The sequence below is a fragment of the Aythya ferina genome, assembly GCF_964211825.1.
Source record: "Aythya ferina genome assembly, chromosome: 1".
In the NCBI taxonomy this organism is placed as follows: Eukaryota; Metazoa; Chordata; class Aves; order Anseriformes; family Anatidae; genus Aythya; species Aythya ferina.
This window is the reverse complement of record NC_140296.1, coordinates 175,112,976-175,128,319: the sequence shown is the minus strand read 5'-3', so window position 1 is coordinate 175,128,319 and position 15,344 is coordinate 175,112,976. Positions and strand designations below refer to the sequence as shown.

General features: G+C 37.7%; 1 protein-coding gene across 8 annotated transcripts in view; it reads left to right on the top strand.

Annotated features, from left to right (window-relative positions):
* Positions 1 to 15,344, top strand: part of TMEM117 (transmembrane protein 117) — a 217,003-nt gene that overhangs the window by 83,423 nt on the left and 118,236 nt on the right. For all 8 annotated transcript variants that reach the window (XR_014688795.1, XR_014688796.1, XM_084507022.1 and 5 more), the window contains one exon: positions 13,595 to 13,694. Coding sequence is in view for 6 of the 8 variants with exons in the window: in XM_084507022.1 (XP_084363148.1) it covers positions 13,595 to 13,694 (100 nt within the window). In the remaining 2 variants the exon portion in view is untranslated. The remainder of the gene's footprint in view (positions 1 to 13,594; positions 13,695 to 15,344) is intronic.

Here is a 15,344-nt window from a genome sequence, read left to right as displayed (position 1 = left end):
AGCAGGGCTGATATGCACTAGTCATCTTCCATAGATATGAAACCAATCATACATAACAGAAAAAATATTTCCTGTTCTGTTGCACCTGTAAATGACTTTAAAGAATAACTTTTTCTTATCTGAGAGTTTCCTAATTCATTTTGATTTAGGCCAAGAGTATCGTCTATGTGTATACAGACTGTAGAACTTGGACAACATTTTGGAAAAAAACATTTACAGGTAAAATGTTTTAGAAGGTCATTATTTAGAGTTCCTTCTTTGGCTGTATCAAATTGCAATATCCATCTTCCATGTGAATAAAGTCTCACTCTCTCTCTTTCTTTTAGGCTGAATTATTGTTTCTGCATATACAGTTCTTTCAAAAGCATAGTAAGGGTGACATATTAATATCATTTTTGTTTTTCATAAGACCCCGCATATTCATCTCTACCATTGCATAATGATGTTCCAAACTGTCATATTCCTTCAAGTCTCTATTAAAATATTCTTCCAATTCCTTGAACAAACTGTAGTTTCAGCCTCCTTTTATCTACACATGCAGCAAAGCATCTGTAAGCAGCTAGACACACTAAAATAACATTATAGAAAGCATATATTCCTTTGTCTGAAATGAAGGTTTTAGTTGAATGCTTTTCAAGGAAGGATGCATCTCTCTTTTTCATTTTGTAGTGAAACTTATTCTGAAATGCTGAGATTCTGGACAATTGAATCTTTACAAGAGGAGTAGCAAAATACATCTGAATCTAAACACTTTTCTAAAACCAATAGAGGATTGTGACAATAGCAATTCCATTTTTGGCTCTCACCTTTCTTCCTATTCAAATATTTTGTACTTGAAATCTATTTATGAGTTTACATATGCTCATCTTGTCATCTCCCTCCTATCAAATTAAGTCAGTCCAGTTTCCTCTTTTCTCTTCCTTCTTTTAAATATATATTTTTTGATATTATTCTTCTCCTATTGCATTTCACTTTCACTGGTTTTGGCTGATTGATTATCACTCCATGGTCCTTGTCAAATTCAGTGTGTAACATCTTTGCATGTCAAGTGATCCCAACACCCACTGGAGGAATCCATGGCACAGATGTAAGAGCCATTAGTGTTCATGAAGGTATCACCTGAGCATCAGACACAAGCTTCTAGTTTGTGTCTAGAAAGTTACTAGTCGAGAAAGTTACTAGTTACTGTGTCTAGAAAGTTACTAGTAAGTTTCTCCAGGGGCCTCTGCTCCACTTTTTAGGCTTTGCCCATATACAACATGATCCTATAACAACAAGATCCTATAGGAGACTGATTAAGTTTTCAGTTAACTTTACTGTTATCATTTTGACTTGTTCTATCTCTCAATGTCAAAAAATAAATCAAAAAAACTCATATGCTGCATTAATAATATATGCCTATGTGCATCGTTAACTTTTGTATTATTTATATTATTTTAAAACACTTACATTTGTCTTATTTTGTGGAGGATATTTAACAAATACTTAACTCTGTAGTGATGTGAAGAAAAAAAAAATGAAGTGCTCTCTTCCTTCTTCAGACTGTTTAGGACTGTGTTATATGGATGAGGTTTTCCCAGAACAGAAAGAGACCTTCTGAACTAGAAGACCAGAGCAGTGAGCTGTAAAGTGAACTCAGTTTCTAGCACCCTTTTAAATTTTGTTTAGATATTTAAGTTGGGTAAGCTTTGTTTGTGAGATATATAGTTTTAAATAAATGTTTTAATTTTATTTTAAATAAAATTAAATCTTTACAATTTATGCAAGGAAAGCCTTGAGCAATCTGATCTAATGTCAATTAGCCCTGTTGAGGGGGTGGACAAGATCATCTCTTGAATTTCATTCCAACCTTTTTTTTTTTTTCTGTGATTTTACCTACTCTGTTTAATTACTACTAATTGCTTATTTGGTGGATCTTTCAATATTCTAATAGATACTTAAGAAATCTTCACCTTACCCTGAAACTTTCATATATTCCAATCTCCATTCTACAAATACAGCCAACACCCTACAAGCTCCGCTTCAGGTATTACTTACTCAGTGTTCCTTTTATAGAGCACTTCTGCAATTCAAAGTAGATGGATTCTGCCCATGCTATCCATCCATTCAGTTTCAGATGTTATGACATACTGTCTTATTCCTGACTCATTCATTTATAATATTAGTTATCTTTACAGAGGAAAAAAAAACCAAACAAACAAACAAACAAAAAAAACACAAAGAACTACTTCTAAAATATTGGCACAGAATCACCTGTTCTACAACCTTGACACTATTGAACTATTATTCACAATTTTAATGATCATGATACAAAATCCCAGATTGGTCCAGATAATTAAAAACAGTCATTAAAAGTCCTCTACAATCTATGTTACACTCTCTCTGAGAACTTTGCTTACATGATCTGAGTTTGGTTCATAAGTTAACATGAGAAGTTTCTTGTGAAACAATAATTAAAAGGAAAATAGAAAACTGGTAAATTGATTTTGATACTTTACAGATATAATTAAGCCTCAAGTTCCCTTGACTTTTACCATAGGATGAATGTTTTCCTATCTGTAGTTAAGCTTTTAATCTTCTAAAGGCATACCTGACCTTATTTTGTGTTGTAGTTTGAAGTAGAAATACATTTTTCTGAAAGAAAAATGTTGCAAAACAAATTCTATTCCAAAGTGATTTGGACAAGTTTTTTCAGTCTCACAAGAATTTTGGCAAATTAAAAGAATTTTCTGTCCTGAACCAGCAAAAGATATTAAAATCTTGAAAATGCTTATGATATAAAAGTTTAGAATGAAAGATGGAATAATTATAGAAACAGATTAAAAAAAAAAATCTAGCTAAATATTTCTAAAAATAAATAACGTAAATTTCAAACCCAACCCTGAGGTAATTTTCAATTTTGAGAAATGGAAGGCTTTATGTTTTGAAAATATGCTGCAAATATGCTTATATTTTCATTTTTTTTTCCCCAGTCCATTAAAAGCAATATTTTCCTTTAAGTGATTCCATACTATGTATGACCTGCCATTTGATAATAATAAATTTTTCTTGATCGTCTTTTTCTCATAACTTTGACTACTATTTTGACTACACAGACTATGTCTGTGCAGCTTCAGATACTCTGATGTCTCTGCAGCAAAATTCTGGAAACAAAAATGTCAAAACAAAAACTTACCACACTGTACTGATGTATTGGAGAAAAAAAAAAAAAAGTACCCTATTTAGCAGCAGTAACACTCCTCCACCTCAAGTTAACATAAGTTTGATGCAAAGTGTAAGGTGAGTCATATGTCATATCTCCCTCACTTTACAAATTGGCATCCATATGCAGATTGCATTCATCTGGATTTACAATTCTCAAAACCACATCCAGCGGGTTGCTTTTCAAAGCTAACGCTGATCCAGCCTCAAGTGTAGTGAAGCACCTTGTCTCATTCCAGTCACAAAAGTCACAAGAAGTTCTTGCAGTGTCTTCCAGTGTTCAGTGAAACACTAGGAGTCCCCTAGTCCATGCAGAAAGGACAGTCCTTTGGTTACTTGTCATTCAGTTGCATGGTATGAATACAGCTTCCTGAAAATAAAGTGTTCATAGAATTGTAGAATCATAAAATCATATTTTGAGTTGGAAGGGACCTACAAGGATCATCACTGGTCCAGCTCCTGGTTCCCAGGATCAACCAAAAAATCAGCCCATGTGTCTAAGAGCATTGTCCAAATGCTTCTTGAACTCTGCCAGGCGCTGTGATGACTTTCTTGGGCAGCCTGTCCCAGTGCCCGACCACCCTCTGGGTGCAGAACCTTTCCCTAACCCCCAGCCTGACCCTCCCCTGTCCCATCTCCATGCCATTCCCTTGGGTCCTGTCGCTGTCCCGAGAGAGCAGAACCCAGCGCCTGCCCCTCCACTCCCCTCGTGAGGGAGCTGCAGGCTGCCATGAGGCCTCCCCTCAGCCTGCTCTGCTCTGGGCTGAGCAAACCAAGGGACCTCAGCTGCTCCTCATAGGTCTTCCCCCCTTGAGCCTGCACCATCTTTGAGGCCCTCCTTTTGAAACGCTCTGATAGTTTTATGTCGTTCTTATATTGTGGTGCCCCAATACTGCACACAGTACTCGAGGTGAGGCTGTACCAGCATAGAGTGGAACAATCACCTTCCTCAACCATCTAAACTAACTTAAACTTCCCAAATGCCTGTTATATACCTTAGTTTCTGTTATTTTCAATTTCTAGTAACTATTTTTTTTAAATATTGCTTGCCAAAAAATTATCTGAATTCAGATGAAGCAAACCTATAACATTCAAAAAAAGTTAGACATTAAAAAAATCCACATATTTACATTTTTCTAAATTTTAGAAACTCAGTATACATTTTTCATCAATGTTTATGTGTGTAATCTAGCTTGCTGTTTAACAGCTTGTTGAAAATAGGCAATTGTCCTTCTCCATATGCATATAGGAAGGGCTAAGACTGTAAACTTGTATGTCTGTGGTGTGGTATAGAGTGGTGAGCCACGATCGGATTTAAACCCTCAAAAAAACCACTCAAGGCCAGTTGTCCTGTTTGTGCTCCTGGGCATTTGGGATCTTTTTACTGAAAAACTATTTTGATATCATAATATAGAGGCAAATAGAGTGAATCAAATAAGACATATCCGGTACCAGCTCATACACAGACCCGTCGATTACTTACAGAAATTTTCTAGCCTATTCAAAGAGATACTAAAAAATGAAACAATTCTTTTAACTTGTTTGATTAGCCACTAAAACAATTCTCACTAAACAAATAATTTAGCAGAATGTAAATCTCTTTATCCTCTCCCATAGTGTTAAACAGGCCTGTAAAAAAGGCAAGAGACAACCCTTCATGTCATTGATGTCATTTATGTCATTCAGGAAAATAATTTACACAGTTGTTATAGAGTTTAAGTGGAAGTATAAGTGGCTACAAATAAACTGCTGCAGTGATTGTGCCTGTGTGAGTGTGGAGGGAAGTTCATAGGACTGTGATGTAAGTTAATGTGAGCCTTCATCTGTTAGCACAGTAGCTGTAGAAGTGTTTCAGGCAACCTGCCCTTGGCTGAGTAGTGTAACCATTATTTGCTGCTGACATGCTAAATGCTCTCTTCAACTTTTTTGTTTTGTTTTGTTTTGTCTGGCTAAACAGAATATACCTGTAGTGATATACAATGCACAAGAACAGCAAAGAGCTTGGAAAATATGAACAATAATCCCATGGGTATAATACATTTGAGTAATCAAACAATTTGTCAAACTCTGTTGTCTGTCATCTTTTGTGTTTTTTTTCTCAGACTATCTCATCTGTAGGAAGGGCTTTGTAGTGGAACCTCTAGGAGTAGTACGGCATTCTACACTGAAGCACTTAGCACAGTGATGGGGAACATTGCTCATCTGTGAGATGAGAAATCTGGGTTCAGTTCCCAGTGCAGCCACTAATGCTCTCTGATTTTGTGTCATTTAAAGTTTGGCTTAAAAAAAGTGATGTAGGTGTATCAGATTCTGACATCTAAACTCCCTGGGAGTATGTCAACACTCATGAAGATTACCTGCAGTGGAAGGAACTATATTAAGGACAATAATATGTTTTAAAGCCTGTGTTAACTGGTCTCAGGATGCTGACTTACTTGAGTAACTTACTCAAAGTAAAGTAACTTACTTTAAGCATCTTTATTACCCTATACTTTTGATCTAATCCAGACTCCTGTCCTGAGTTTCTCCCTGTAGCCTATACAGAGGCTCATATGATGGCTAGAAAAGACTGTTTTGGTTTAACCCAGCAGGCAGCTGAGCACCCCACTGCCATTCACTCCCTCCCTCCTGTCTCTATGTGATGGGGGAGAGAATCAGAAAAAGGTAAAACTCACGTGTTGAGATAAAGGTGAATGAACAGAAAAGGAAGTGATAATAAGAATAAACAATAATAATAATAGAATATACACAACAAATGATGCACAGTGCAATTGCTTACCACCTGCCACCTGATGCCCAGCAAGTTGGCAAATAGTGGCAGCCCTCCTGGCTAACTCCCCCCAGTTTTATTGTTCAGCATGACTCATAGAATACCCCTTTGGCCAGTTTGAGTCAGCTGTCCTGCTTCTGTTCCTGAACAGCTTCTTGTGCTCCCCCAGCCTCCTCACTGGTAGAGCTGTGTGAGAAGCTGAAAAGTCCTTGGCTTAGTGTGAGCACTGCTCTACAACAGCTAACGCATCAATGTGTTACCAGCATTATTATCATCTTAAATCCAAAACACAGCACCATACCAGCTTCTATGAAAAAAAATAAATAATTAACTGCTCTAAAACTGGAAGAAAGCAAGTTCCTTTTTCATATGTGGAAGTTGTGAAGAGGTACCCCACTCAAATCCAGCAAAAGTAGTATGAGACATATATCTTCAGTTATCCTTCACCAGAATAGGCTGAAACATGTATTTCTCATCCTCTTTTCTTATGGGTTCTGATAGTGAGATGCAGTTCTCTAACCTGGAAAGAGATTGAACCAGTATTCCTTGGATGAGTGATTGTATCTCATGCGTTTCCTACCATTTAAGTTAGGTACATACACCTCTCTACATTAACAGACAGAAATATGGTTGCTGTGTTTTTCAGTGTTTGCTGCATTTTCCAATGGGCCTTGTCTACTAGGCAGGCTTGCAAAACACTTAGCAGATGGAGCTCTGCAGGCAAACCAAGTGGAGGAATAACGGCTTCACTGATATCAATCAATACAGATGTAAGCCAGAAGCCAAAATGCTTATTCCTGTGGCTAGTGAGACGCTCCTGTACATGCCTAGCAGCAGAACTTTAAATGGCTTGGGAGGGCTTGGGAGCTTGAAAGACTAAGTCCCCAGAGTATGTTAGGCAGTCCTTGGGCCTGTAGGCTGATGAGCAGAAGTTTTCAGAATTACAGGTCTGGTGCCTGATTTCCGAAAACATGTATAAATAAGTTACTAACAAACAGTGTTCAGCTGCAGCCTCAGTTCATTAGTCTCAGGTGTTCTGCACTGTGCCGTGGATCTGTCTCAGGAAAGAGCCTGCTATGGTCTAGCCGTTACTGAATCCTGGTTTTATTGTGCCTTGTAGATTAGCCTGCTGAGCCTCTAGTAGCAGTTACCTCATTGATGCCTTGTCAAGCCAAATATGTGGTTCAGTGCCTCTTAATGTTCTCCGTTCTGGTGTCATTGAAAAAGTGTCATCTGAACCTCCAAAGTATTCACTGGGAATGGTTGGTTACTGTGTGACTAGGTGTTGTGCTGTCTGTACTGTTGGCAGGTAGCTATGTGTTAACACCACTTTCGTTATGGTGTGCCAGTTTATAGGTCAGCAGATCCTGTCTTTGCATCTTCTGGTTCCAGATGACTCCAGTTTCTGGCAGCACAGGGGTAGTTTTTCAGCTGAGCAGAGTGCTACCATGTTTCTCATTTGCCATTCTGTCATTTTAGAGTGCAAAATATGGATCAGGAACTGTATCTACGGTCTTTTTTGTATGTTTTCAGTTATTCTGACACTCTTTGCCTCTGCTAAATCAAGAAGCTTGTGATGACATGTCAAAACACACATCTTTTCAGACTGTGTGAACCCCCATGCTGTCACTTGTTGGCCATCGTCAACACGTTCCACTTTGTCAGGTGCACTGAAGAAGATGAATTCAGTGAATTGACTATTTAGGGGGAATGCCAGATAATAAAACTGCCTCATAAGAGCATGTATCAGACTGCAGAACATGTACAGACTTTTAATCACTTTTCATAAGATAGAAGACAGCTAGGCCTGCACTCCTTTTGGAAGAGCCTCAAGCTACTACTTCATGGGTGCATGGGTGCTGTTCCTGTAGACTCTGTACAGAACATGCTGTGTGCTGTGCCTTAGATACTCTGGAGTATGCAAAAAGCCATCTTAAAAATTGTTAAAATGCACCAACGCCCTGTAGCCATTAAATGTCTACAATGAGGCAACTACAACTTCCCATAAATGTCAACATTCTCTTTGCAGTCCATTTAGATCTAGGTTCAGTTCAGATGTGTCTGGATTGTCAGATGTGTCATGGGATTTACTGAGTTCCAGATCCATCTGGATTATCAGCTGGAGACCAGGATACGTCACAGCATCTGGAATGATGTAGTCACCTAGGTTTAACAATGGCTTTTGGTATATGAACGTAGTGTTTTGACACAGTAGCCATCCTGCAGTAACAAAAGGTATACAACTCTTTCACCTAGCACATCTACAGTAGAGTAAGGACAAATTGTGCTCTAATCTTCACTTGCTATCTTGTTGAAGGCTCCATTGAGAGTTTGGATCCCTGACTTATGCTTAAATGTAAGTGCCTAAATTCATGGGATGGTCAGGAAGACACCACCTCAGCCTTGAGTTTTGGCTGTGGCTTTTCTTTCAGTGCCTGTAACATTGTTGATAGCATCACAGTGGTTCATACATCTGTATCCATCTTAAAAGTGCTCTGTGTGCTTTCAGACTGTTAATCATTTTGGAGGCTGCTGAAGTGTCATCCTTCTTTAAAAAAAAAAAAAAGATAAATAAAAATTGAAATCTCTTTTTCTGTGAAAAATTGCTCTGGGGGAAGTGCTATTGTTTCCCTCTTTGTCTGATCTGGGCACACTCTGGTATGAACTCCAAAAAGTGATGAAATACATGGTTCTTCTACATCATTTTCTGATTGCCTGTTATTAACTTACCTTTTGCAACAACATGGATGTAGACATCACAAGATGATGATGTTTTTGGGACTATTTTAGAACTATGTCTTTCTACTTCGTCTCTTCATCTCTCTCCCTCTCCCCCCCTCCCCTTTTTTATTTTTGTATTTTATTTTGTCTTTTGGTTCCTTTGCTTTATCTTGTTGTATGAAAAAGGCGGTCTGCCTTCCACAGGCTTTGGCCTGGAAAGAGCAGTTTCCATTGCTTAGCAGCTTCCAGTTTTATTATCAAAGATTAATAGTAGGTTTGTCCCAAATCCCAGTTACAAGCTTGTCCTTTATCTATAGCTTTCACAAGCATGGGCTCCTCAGCCTTTAATTATTTAGTTATCCTCTCTGTTTCTGAAGAGCTTTTTGCTCAGTTATGAGCTTTAACTGCTGTGTTTTTCCAGTCAGTGTTTTCTTAGGTTGTGCTGCTCATGCAATATGAATGTACCTTGCTACAGAATTTGAGTATGGCAAAACAAACAGAATCCTTCTGACAAACTATATAAAACCCAGGTGGATCATGAAAGCTATATGGAACCCAACAGCCATTAACCCTCCTGGCAGACCTGGGTCTTAGCCATGAAACAGAGTAACCAGTTAAAGAAAACTCTGATCACTAGCTAAAAAAGAGAAAACTGTGGATTTTTTCAAAATAGAACTAATTTTACTTTGTAAAATATATATATTTTTACTGGTAAAATATATACCCATGTTGCATCATGAGGCAAGCATGGCTTTTTAAAAAATGTCAGCTACTCTCATTTGCATGAAATTAAAACGTGAAAATAAAAAGTGATTTTTTTTTTTTTTTTTTTTTTCATTTTTAGCAGCCCCAAATCCATATTTTAAAAAAACAAATCATCTTTTCTTTGTGTTTTTAAATGAAAATAATACTGCAGAGACTGGGATGTAATGCTAATCATAGAATCATAGAATGGCTCAGGTTGGAAGGGACCTTACAGATCATCTGGTTCCAACCCCTCAGCCATAAGTAGGGATGCCACCCACTAGATAAAGGTAGGCCAAGGCCCTATCCAACCTGGCCTTGAACACCTCTAGGGATGGGGCATCTACAACCTCTTTGGGCAACCTGTGCCAGTGCCTCACCACCCTCTGAGTCTAACATTTAAATTCTAAATCTCCCCTCTTTTAGTTTAAAACCATTTCCCCTTGTCCTGTCATTAATCCGATTGAGCAAAAAGTCACCTCCATCTTTTTTAGTCCCCTTTAAGTACTGTAAAGCCACAATAAGGTCATTCTGTAGGCTTCTTTTCTGTAGGCTGAACAGCCCCAGCTCTCTCAGCCTTTCAGCGTAGGAGAGGTGCTACAGCAGCCCTCTGATCATCTTAGTGGCACTCCTCTGGACCCACTCTAACAGTCCCGCATCCTTCTTGTGCTGGGGGACCCAGACCTGGATGCAGTGCTCCAGGTGGGGCCTCACAAGGGCAGGGACACAATCCACCCCCTCGCCATGCTGCCCACCCCTCTGTTGATGCAGCCCAGGCTGCAGTTGGCCTTCTGGGCTACAGGTGCACACTGCTGGCTCCTGTCGAGCTTCTTGTCCACCAGAACCCCAAGTCCCTCTCTGCAGGGCTGCTCTCAGTGAGTTCTTCTCCCAGTCTGTGCTCGTGTCTGGGATTGCCCTGACCCAGGTGCAGAACATTGCACTTGGACATGTTGAACCTCATGAGGTTCACATGGGCCCACTTTTCCAGCTTGCCCAGGTCCTTTGGATGCCATCCCTTCCTTCTGGTGTATCAATTGCACCACGCAGCTTGGAGTCATCTGCAAACCTGCTGAGGGTGTACTCGATCCCACTGGTTATGTTATTCTTAAAGATATGAACACTACCCGTCTCAGGACAGACCCCTGAGGGATACCGCTCATCACCGGTCTCCACTTGTTCATAGAGCCATTGACCACCACTCTTGGGGTGTGGCCTTCAAGCCAACTCCTTATCCACTGAATGGTCTACCCATCAAATCCCTATCTCTCCAATCTGGAGACTAGTATGTCATATGGGACCATGTCAAAGGCCTTACAGAAATACAGGAACATGACATCGATCATTCTTCCCCTGTCAGCTGATGCAGTCACTCCATTGTAGAAGGCCACCAGATTGGTCAGGCAGGATTTGCCTCTGGTGAAGCCATGCTGGCTGTCTCGGATCACTTTGTCTTGTATGTGCCTTGGCGTTGCTTCCAGAAGGACTTTTTCCATGATCTTCCCCGGCACAGAGGTGAGGCTCACCACTCTATAGTTCCCCTAGTCCTCCTTTCTACCCCTTTTAAAAATGGGAATGGTGTTTCCCTAATAGTTAATAGAATAGAAGTGTATTTCATTACTATTCCTAGCAAGGCAGGGATAGTCCTGAAAATATTTCTCACAGTCCATAAAAGTTGTAATTTTATTTTAATCAGTAAATGCACTTAAAATATACATAGATGACATTCTTATGAGTTTCTTCATAATAATGTCATTTTAACTCTAACTGAAGCTCTGTCAATTTGCATATTTAATTGTGGCATTCATTATAGATTACAATGCACAATTTATACTAGGCTTCTTGGATGCTTTCATATTTCAAATGTTCATATTTCAAATTTCAGAAAGGACTGCTAGGATGATCTGATTCTTTCAAGGTCTTTCTATGTATTTGAGTATTGTATCCACCTTGTCTGACCTTACTGTAAGCCTTGAGATACTTTTAACATAAATGAAAACAAGTGACTACATGGAGAATTTCAATTGCAATTAAAAAAAATGGTTTACTTCTAGTTTGATATCTCTTCTACATGCTAATACCTATATACAGTGAGAAGTTGCCTCTCAGCCTTTTTGTATAACCTGTCATGTATACATCATCCTGCCATGGGTGGCTGTGGTCAGCTCACTATATGCAGTGGGCTATAGGAGTTACCTTAGTGGCCTGGTTTTCATCAGTACTGTGCAAGTGTTCAGCCAGTTTCTGTACACCTGTAATCATGTATAATGCATATGAGAATGTATAATGCATATGAGAAATGGGAATAAAAAAGGTGAAAACTATGTTTTTCTGCATGTGTTTCACACTGACAAAAATTATAAAGATACCCAGGTTGCTTTTGGGGGTCACTTCTTACAGCTGATGTTCACATTGTGCCTTTTTTATTAATGAGACACTTCCTTAAGGAATGCAGACCTGATTATTTTTCAGCTTAACAAGTTGTTACAAGATTAACTCAACCAAGGTGCAGGAAAAAAAAAAAAAGAATTCCAATTGTTTCCCAGTTACAGAGAGACTGGGAGAATGCATCTAGAAAGTGTGTGCTTGTTTGCTCTTACAGTCTTCCCTAGGTATCTGCTGTTGTCCTCTCTTGGAGACAGGAGGTTGGAACAGAGAGACTTTAGACTGACCCAGTATAGCTGCTTTTGTGTTCTTAGATCTTTATTAGAAACATGATAAATTTAGAATATCAATGATCTTGTTAGCAACATAGAACATAATTAAAAATAGCTCGGAAAACCTTTTTTTTTTTTTTTTTTTTCCCATTTTATTAGTATTTTAATTCCAGCAGAAATTCTAAGCCAACTGATTAGATGTTCAACTGATTAAAAAAATGCATGGTATTTTTTTTAGTAACATATTAGCTAAAAGGTCACCAAATGTGTATAATCAAAAGAACCATTAGAGTGTACCATTTTACACATCTGTCATGAAACCATTCACTGACATTAACATTTATACTCTACAACTTACTAACTTATATCTAAGTCGTGATTCAGTGCTGTCCATGTATTTGTGTGAGCAAGACCTTGTATCCTGATCAAAAGTTTTGATTTTAATAAGACTGCTCTAGACAGAGCGGTCATCTTGCGCTGATCCAGTTGCATAGATATCGTCCCCTAGCTCCTAGAAATTACAACATTGAGTATATAATAATGGTAAGGTTTGAATAATGCAATGTTCAAAGAAGTTGTTACATGCAACTGGGTTGGTTGTGCATATCCTTAAATAGGCACAGCATTATATAAGCAGTGTTTCCAGATATCTTGAAAACACAGATATCACTTGGGAAGTTAAAATACAATGGCTATAATTAATCAATGCGTTAGCTCCTGAGGGGAGTCGTGTCTTCCTAAATACTATAAAAGCCTTTTAGCCAAGGATATGACTACATTAAAAGCTGTGCTTTCTCCTAAAGAATTTTTAATCCAGCACAATTAATTTTACCTCCTTAACTGTCCTTTTATCTTCCTGATGAATTTAAGAGTAGAGGTCAAATTACCATGTAAGGTTTTAAATCCTACCTATTGCACTATTTAAACAGAATGAAAGCACTTCTTTAGGATTTAAGTAAAATTTATGTACGGAAATACATTATTATATATATCAAGAAACAATGGCCTCTCACTGAAATTCTCTATTCCTTGCAATCTTGTGTTTAGAAACATGTTTTTGTGTACCTGGTAGAGTTAAAAGTCAAGTGACTCAATTAGTTTTTGAAGAGAAGTTAAAGATTTTCATTTTTCTTCATGAAGATTTTGCAAAGTCAACAATACTGCAAATGTTGCAGTTCCATTTGTACAGAGAAAGAGGTAAAAAGTGTAAAATAGTTTTTATTTCTGGAAGCTATTCATAACCCTAAAGCCTTTGCCTATAGTTATTTCAGCACCTTCAAAAGAGACGTGGACTGTAAAATCAGATTCACATTTCCATTTCTAATTGGAATTGACCCATCCTAGTTCAGTACTATGTCAAGACTCAGATCTAGCAGAAAAAGTGATTATGCAGGAAATGGGAAATCTTTCACAGTTAATCATAAATTTTGTCACTAAAGCAAATTCTTTATAACTGCATTAAGCCAACGTGTTTAGCTTACAGACTGTGTTCTTGTTTCCACAGTGCATACATTATAACAGACTTCATGGGCATCAGGAATGAAAATTTTATGAAGGTAGCTGCAGTTGGGACTTGGATGGGAGATTTTGTCACAGCATGGATGGTAAGAAATACAATACTATGTTTTAAAAGAAAAAGAAGGAGTAAATTTTTGTGTTTTGAGGAAAAGAGGAGAGGAGAAGAGAGAAATTCCATTTCTTGAAGTATTCGAGTATTTCAACTCAGAAATAGAAAAAAAAATACAAATGGCAAAGTGGCAGAATGGCAGGGTATTTAATTAGCTGGGAATCCTAAAGAGTTTCAGTTGAAATGAATTGGAGCATCACTTTGTTCCTTCTGTTATGAATAGGAACTTTGCTGTTGACTTATGTAAAGACAGCACAGTCAGTATCCCTTCTTTGCTCTGAAGTGACATCATGACTGGCAATCTGGTGAAACTGAGAGTAATAATTCAAGAAAAACAAATCTAATGAAAAAGATTTAAAAGAATTACAAGTAATTGAATGATGTGATTAAGAGAAATGGAGGTAAGGGAAAGAAAGTAAAACTGTTACTTCTCAGAATTTGAAGGTAGCCTGTTTGAATTGAAACTATCAGATCAAATTTGTCTTTAATTTACTGCTTTAGAGGAATAAACTTTTACAAAAGATTAGATGTGTTTATGAGGCTGCTTTTCACTTGGATTATAGTTGTTAAAAAAGTTATTTCCTGAAATGTTGGCTGTCCAATTACCTACTTAGCGAAAGAGAACCAGAAAATGACAGTTAGCTGGTAACAAGATGAAGCATATGCAAATGTGTTTTTATTGTTTGGGAAAAGCATTTCTTAAACACAAAGTAATAAAAAGTGAATTCTTTTTTTTTAAACTAACATTAGATTTTATGATTAGTGTAGGTAAGAAATAACAACTGTGACTGTTACATTAGTAACTGAAGTCTGCATGACATTCATTTAAACTGGGGAAAGGAGTTCATTTTTAAGCTTTCAGGTTTGTTTTTAATTCATCTAAATCATTTTTTTCCCCTAGTGATTCATTGATACCTCAGTTTGTTTATTCAAAATGATCAACATAATTCTAAGGGGGTTCATTAAAACAGGGAACATTGCCTGATGATGAATGCATATCACTTATCATATGAACATGAAGGGAAAAAAAATCTGAGCACTGGGTGTAGCCAGTAACTGTAATAACATATGATGTTAACAAAGGAACAAGCCAAGGTATATGAATTTTAGGGCTCTGGTACGTGTTAGGAGAAAACGCTATAGGAATAATTTCAAATAAGAATAATTGTGAGACTCTAAGACTATAGTCTATAAAACTATAAGAATAGTCTTAGAAGAGGAGTCTGAGTTTACAGCAATTTATCTTCTATCCTCCATATATTTGGAACATACTGTACAACAGACAGATAAAAAAAGGAAAAGAGAAAAACAGCATCAAGGATTTTTTTCAGTATATTGTTTAGTATGTATCAGTGGTTTATCCAAGACAAATTATGCTCTGTGAAATGGTGGCCATGAAAATCAAGTGCTGAGCAAACTGTCTGCACATGCAAGCTTACAATAGGGACATTGCAGAGTTGGTGAGTTAACTGATATTGACCATCAATGCGGGTTTTTACTGAATCAGTAATAAAATTCAGGGCTACTTCTGAACGCTTTTAACTTGACCCTTTATTTTATGGGCTTCAACAGCGTTATACAACTGTCTAAGGAAAGTTGATGCATAAGCTAAGCTGAATTGAGAGGG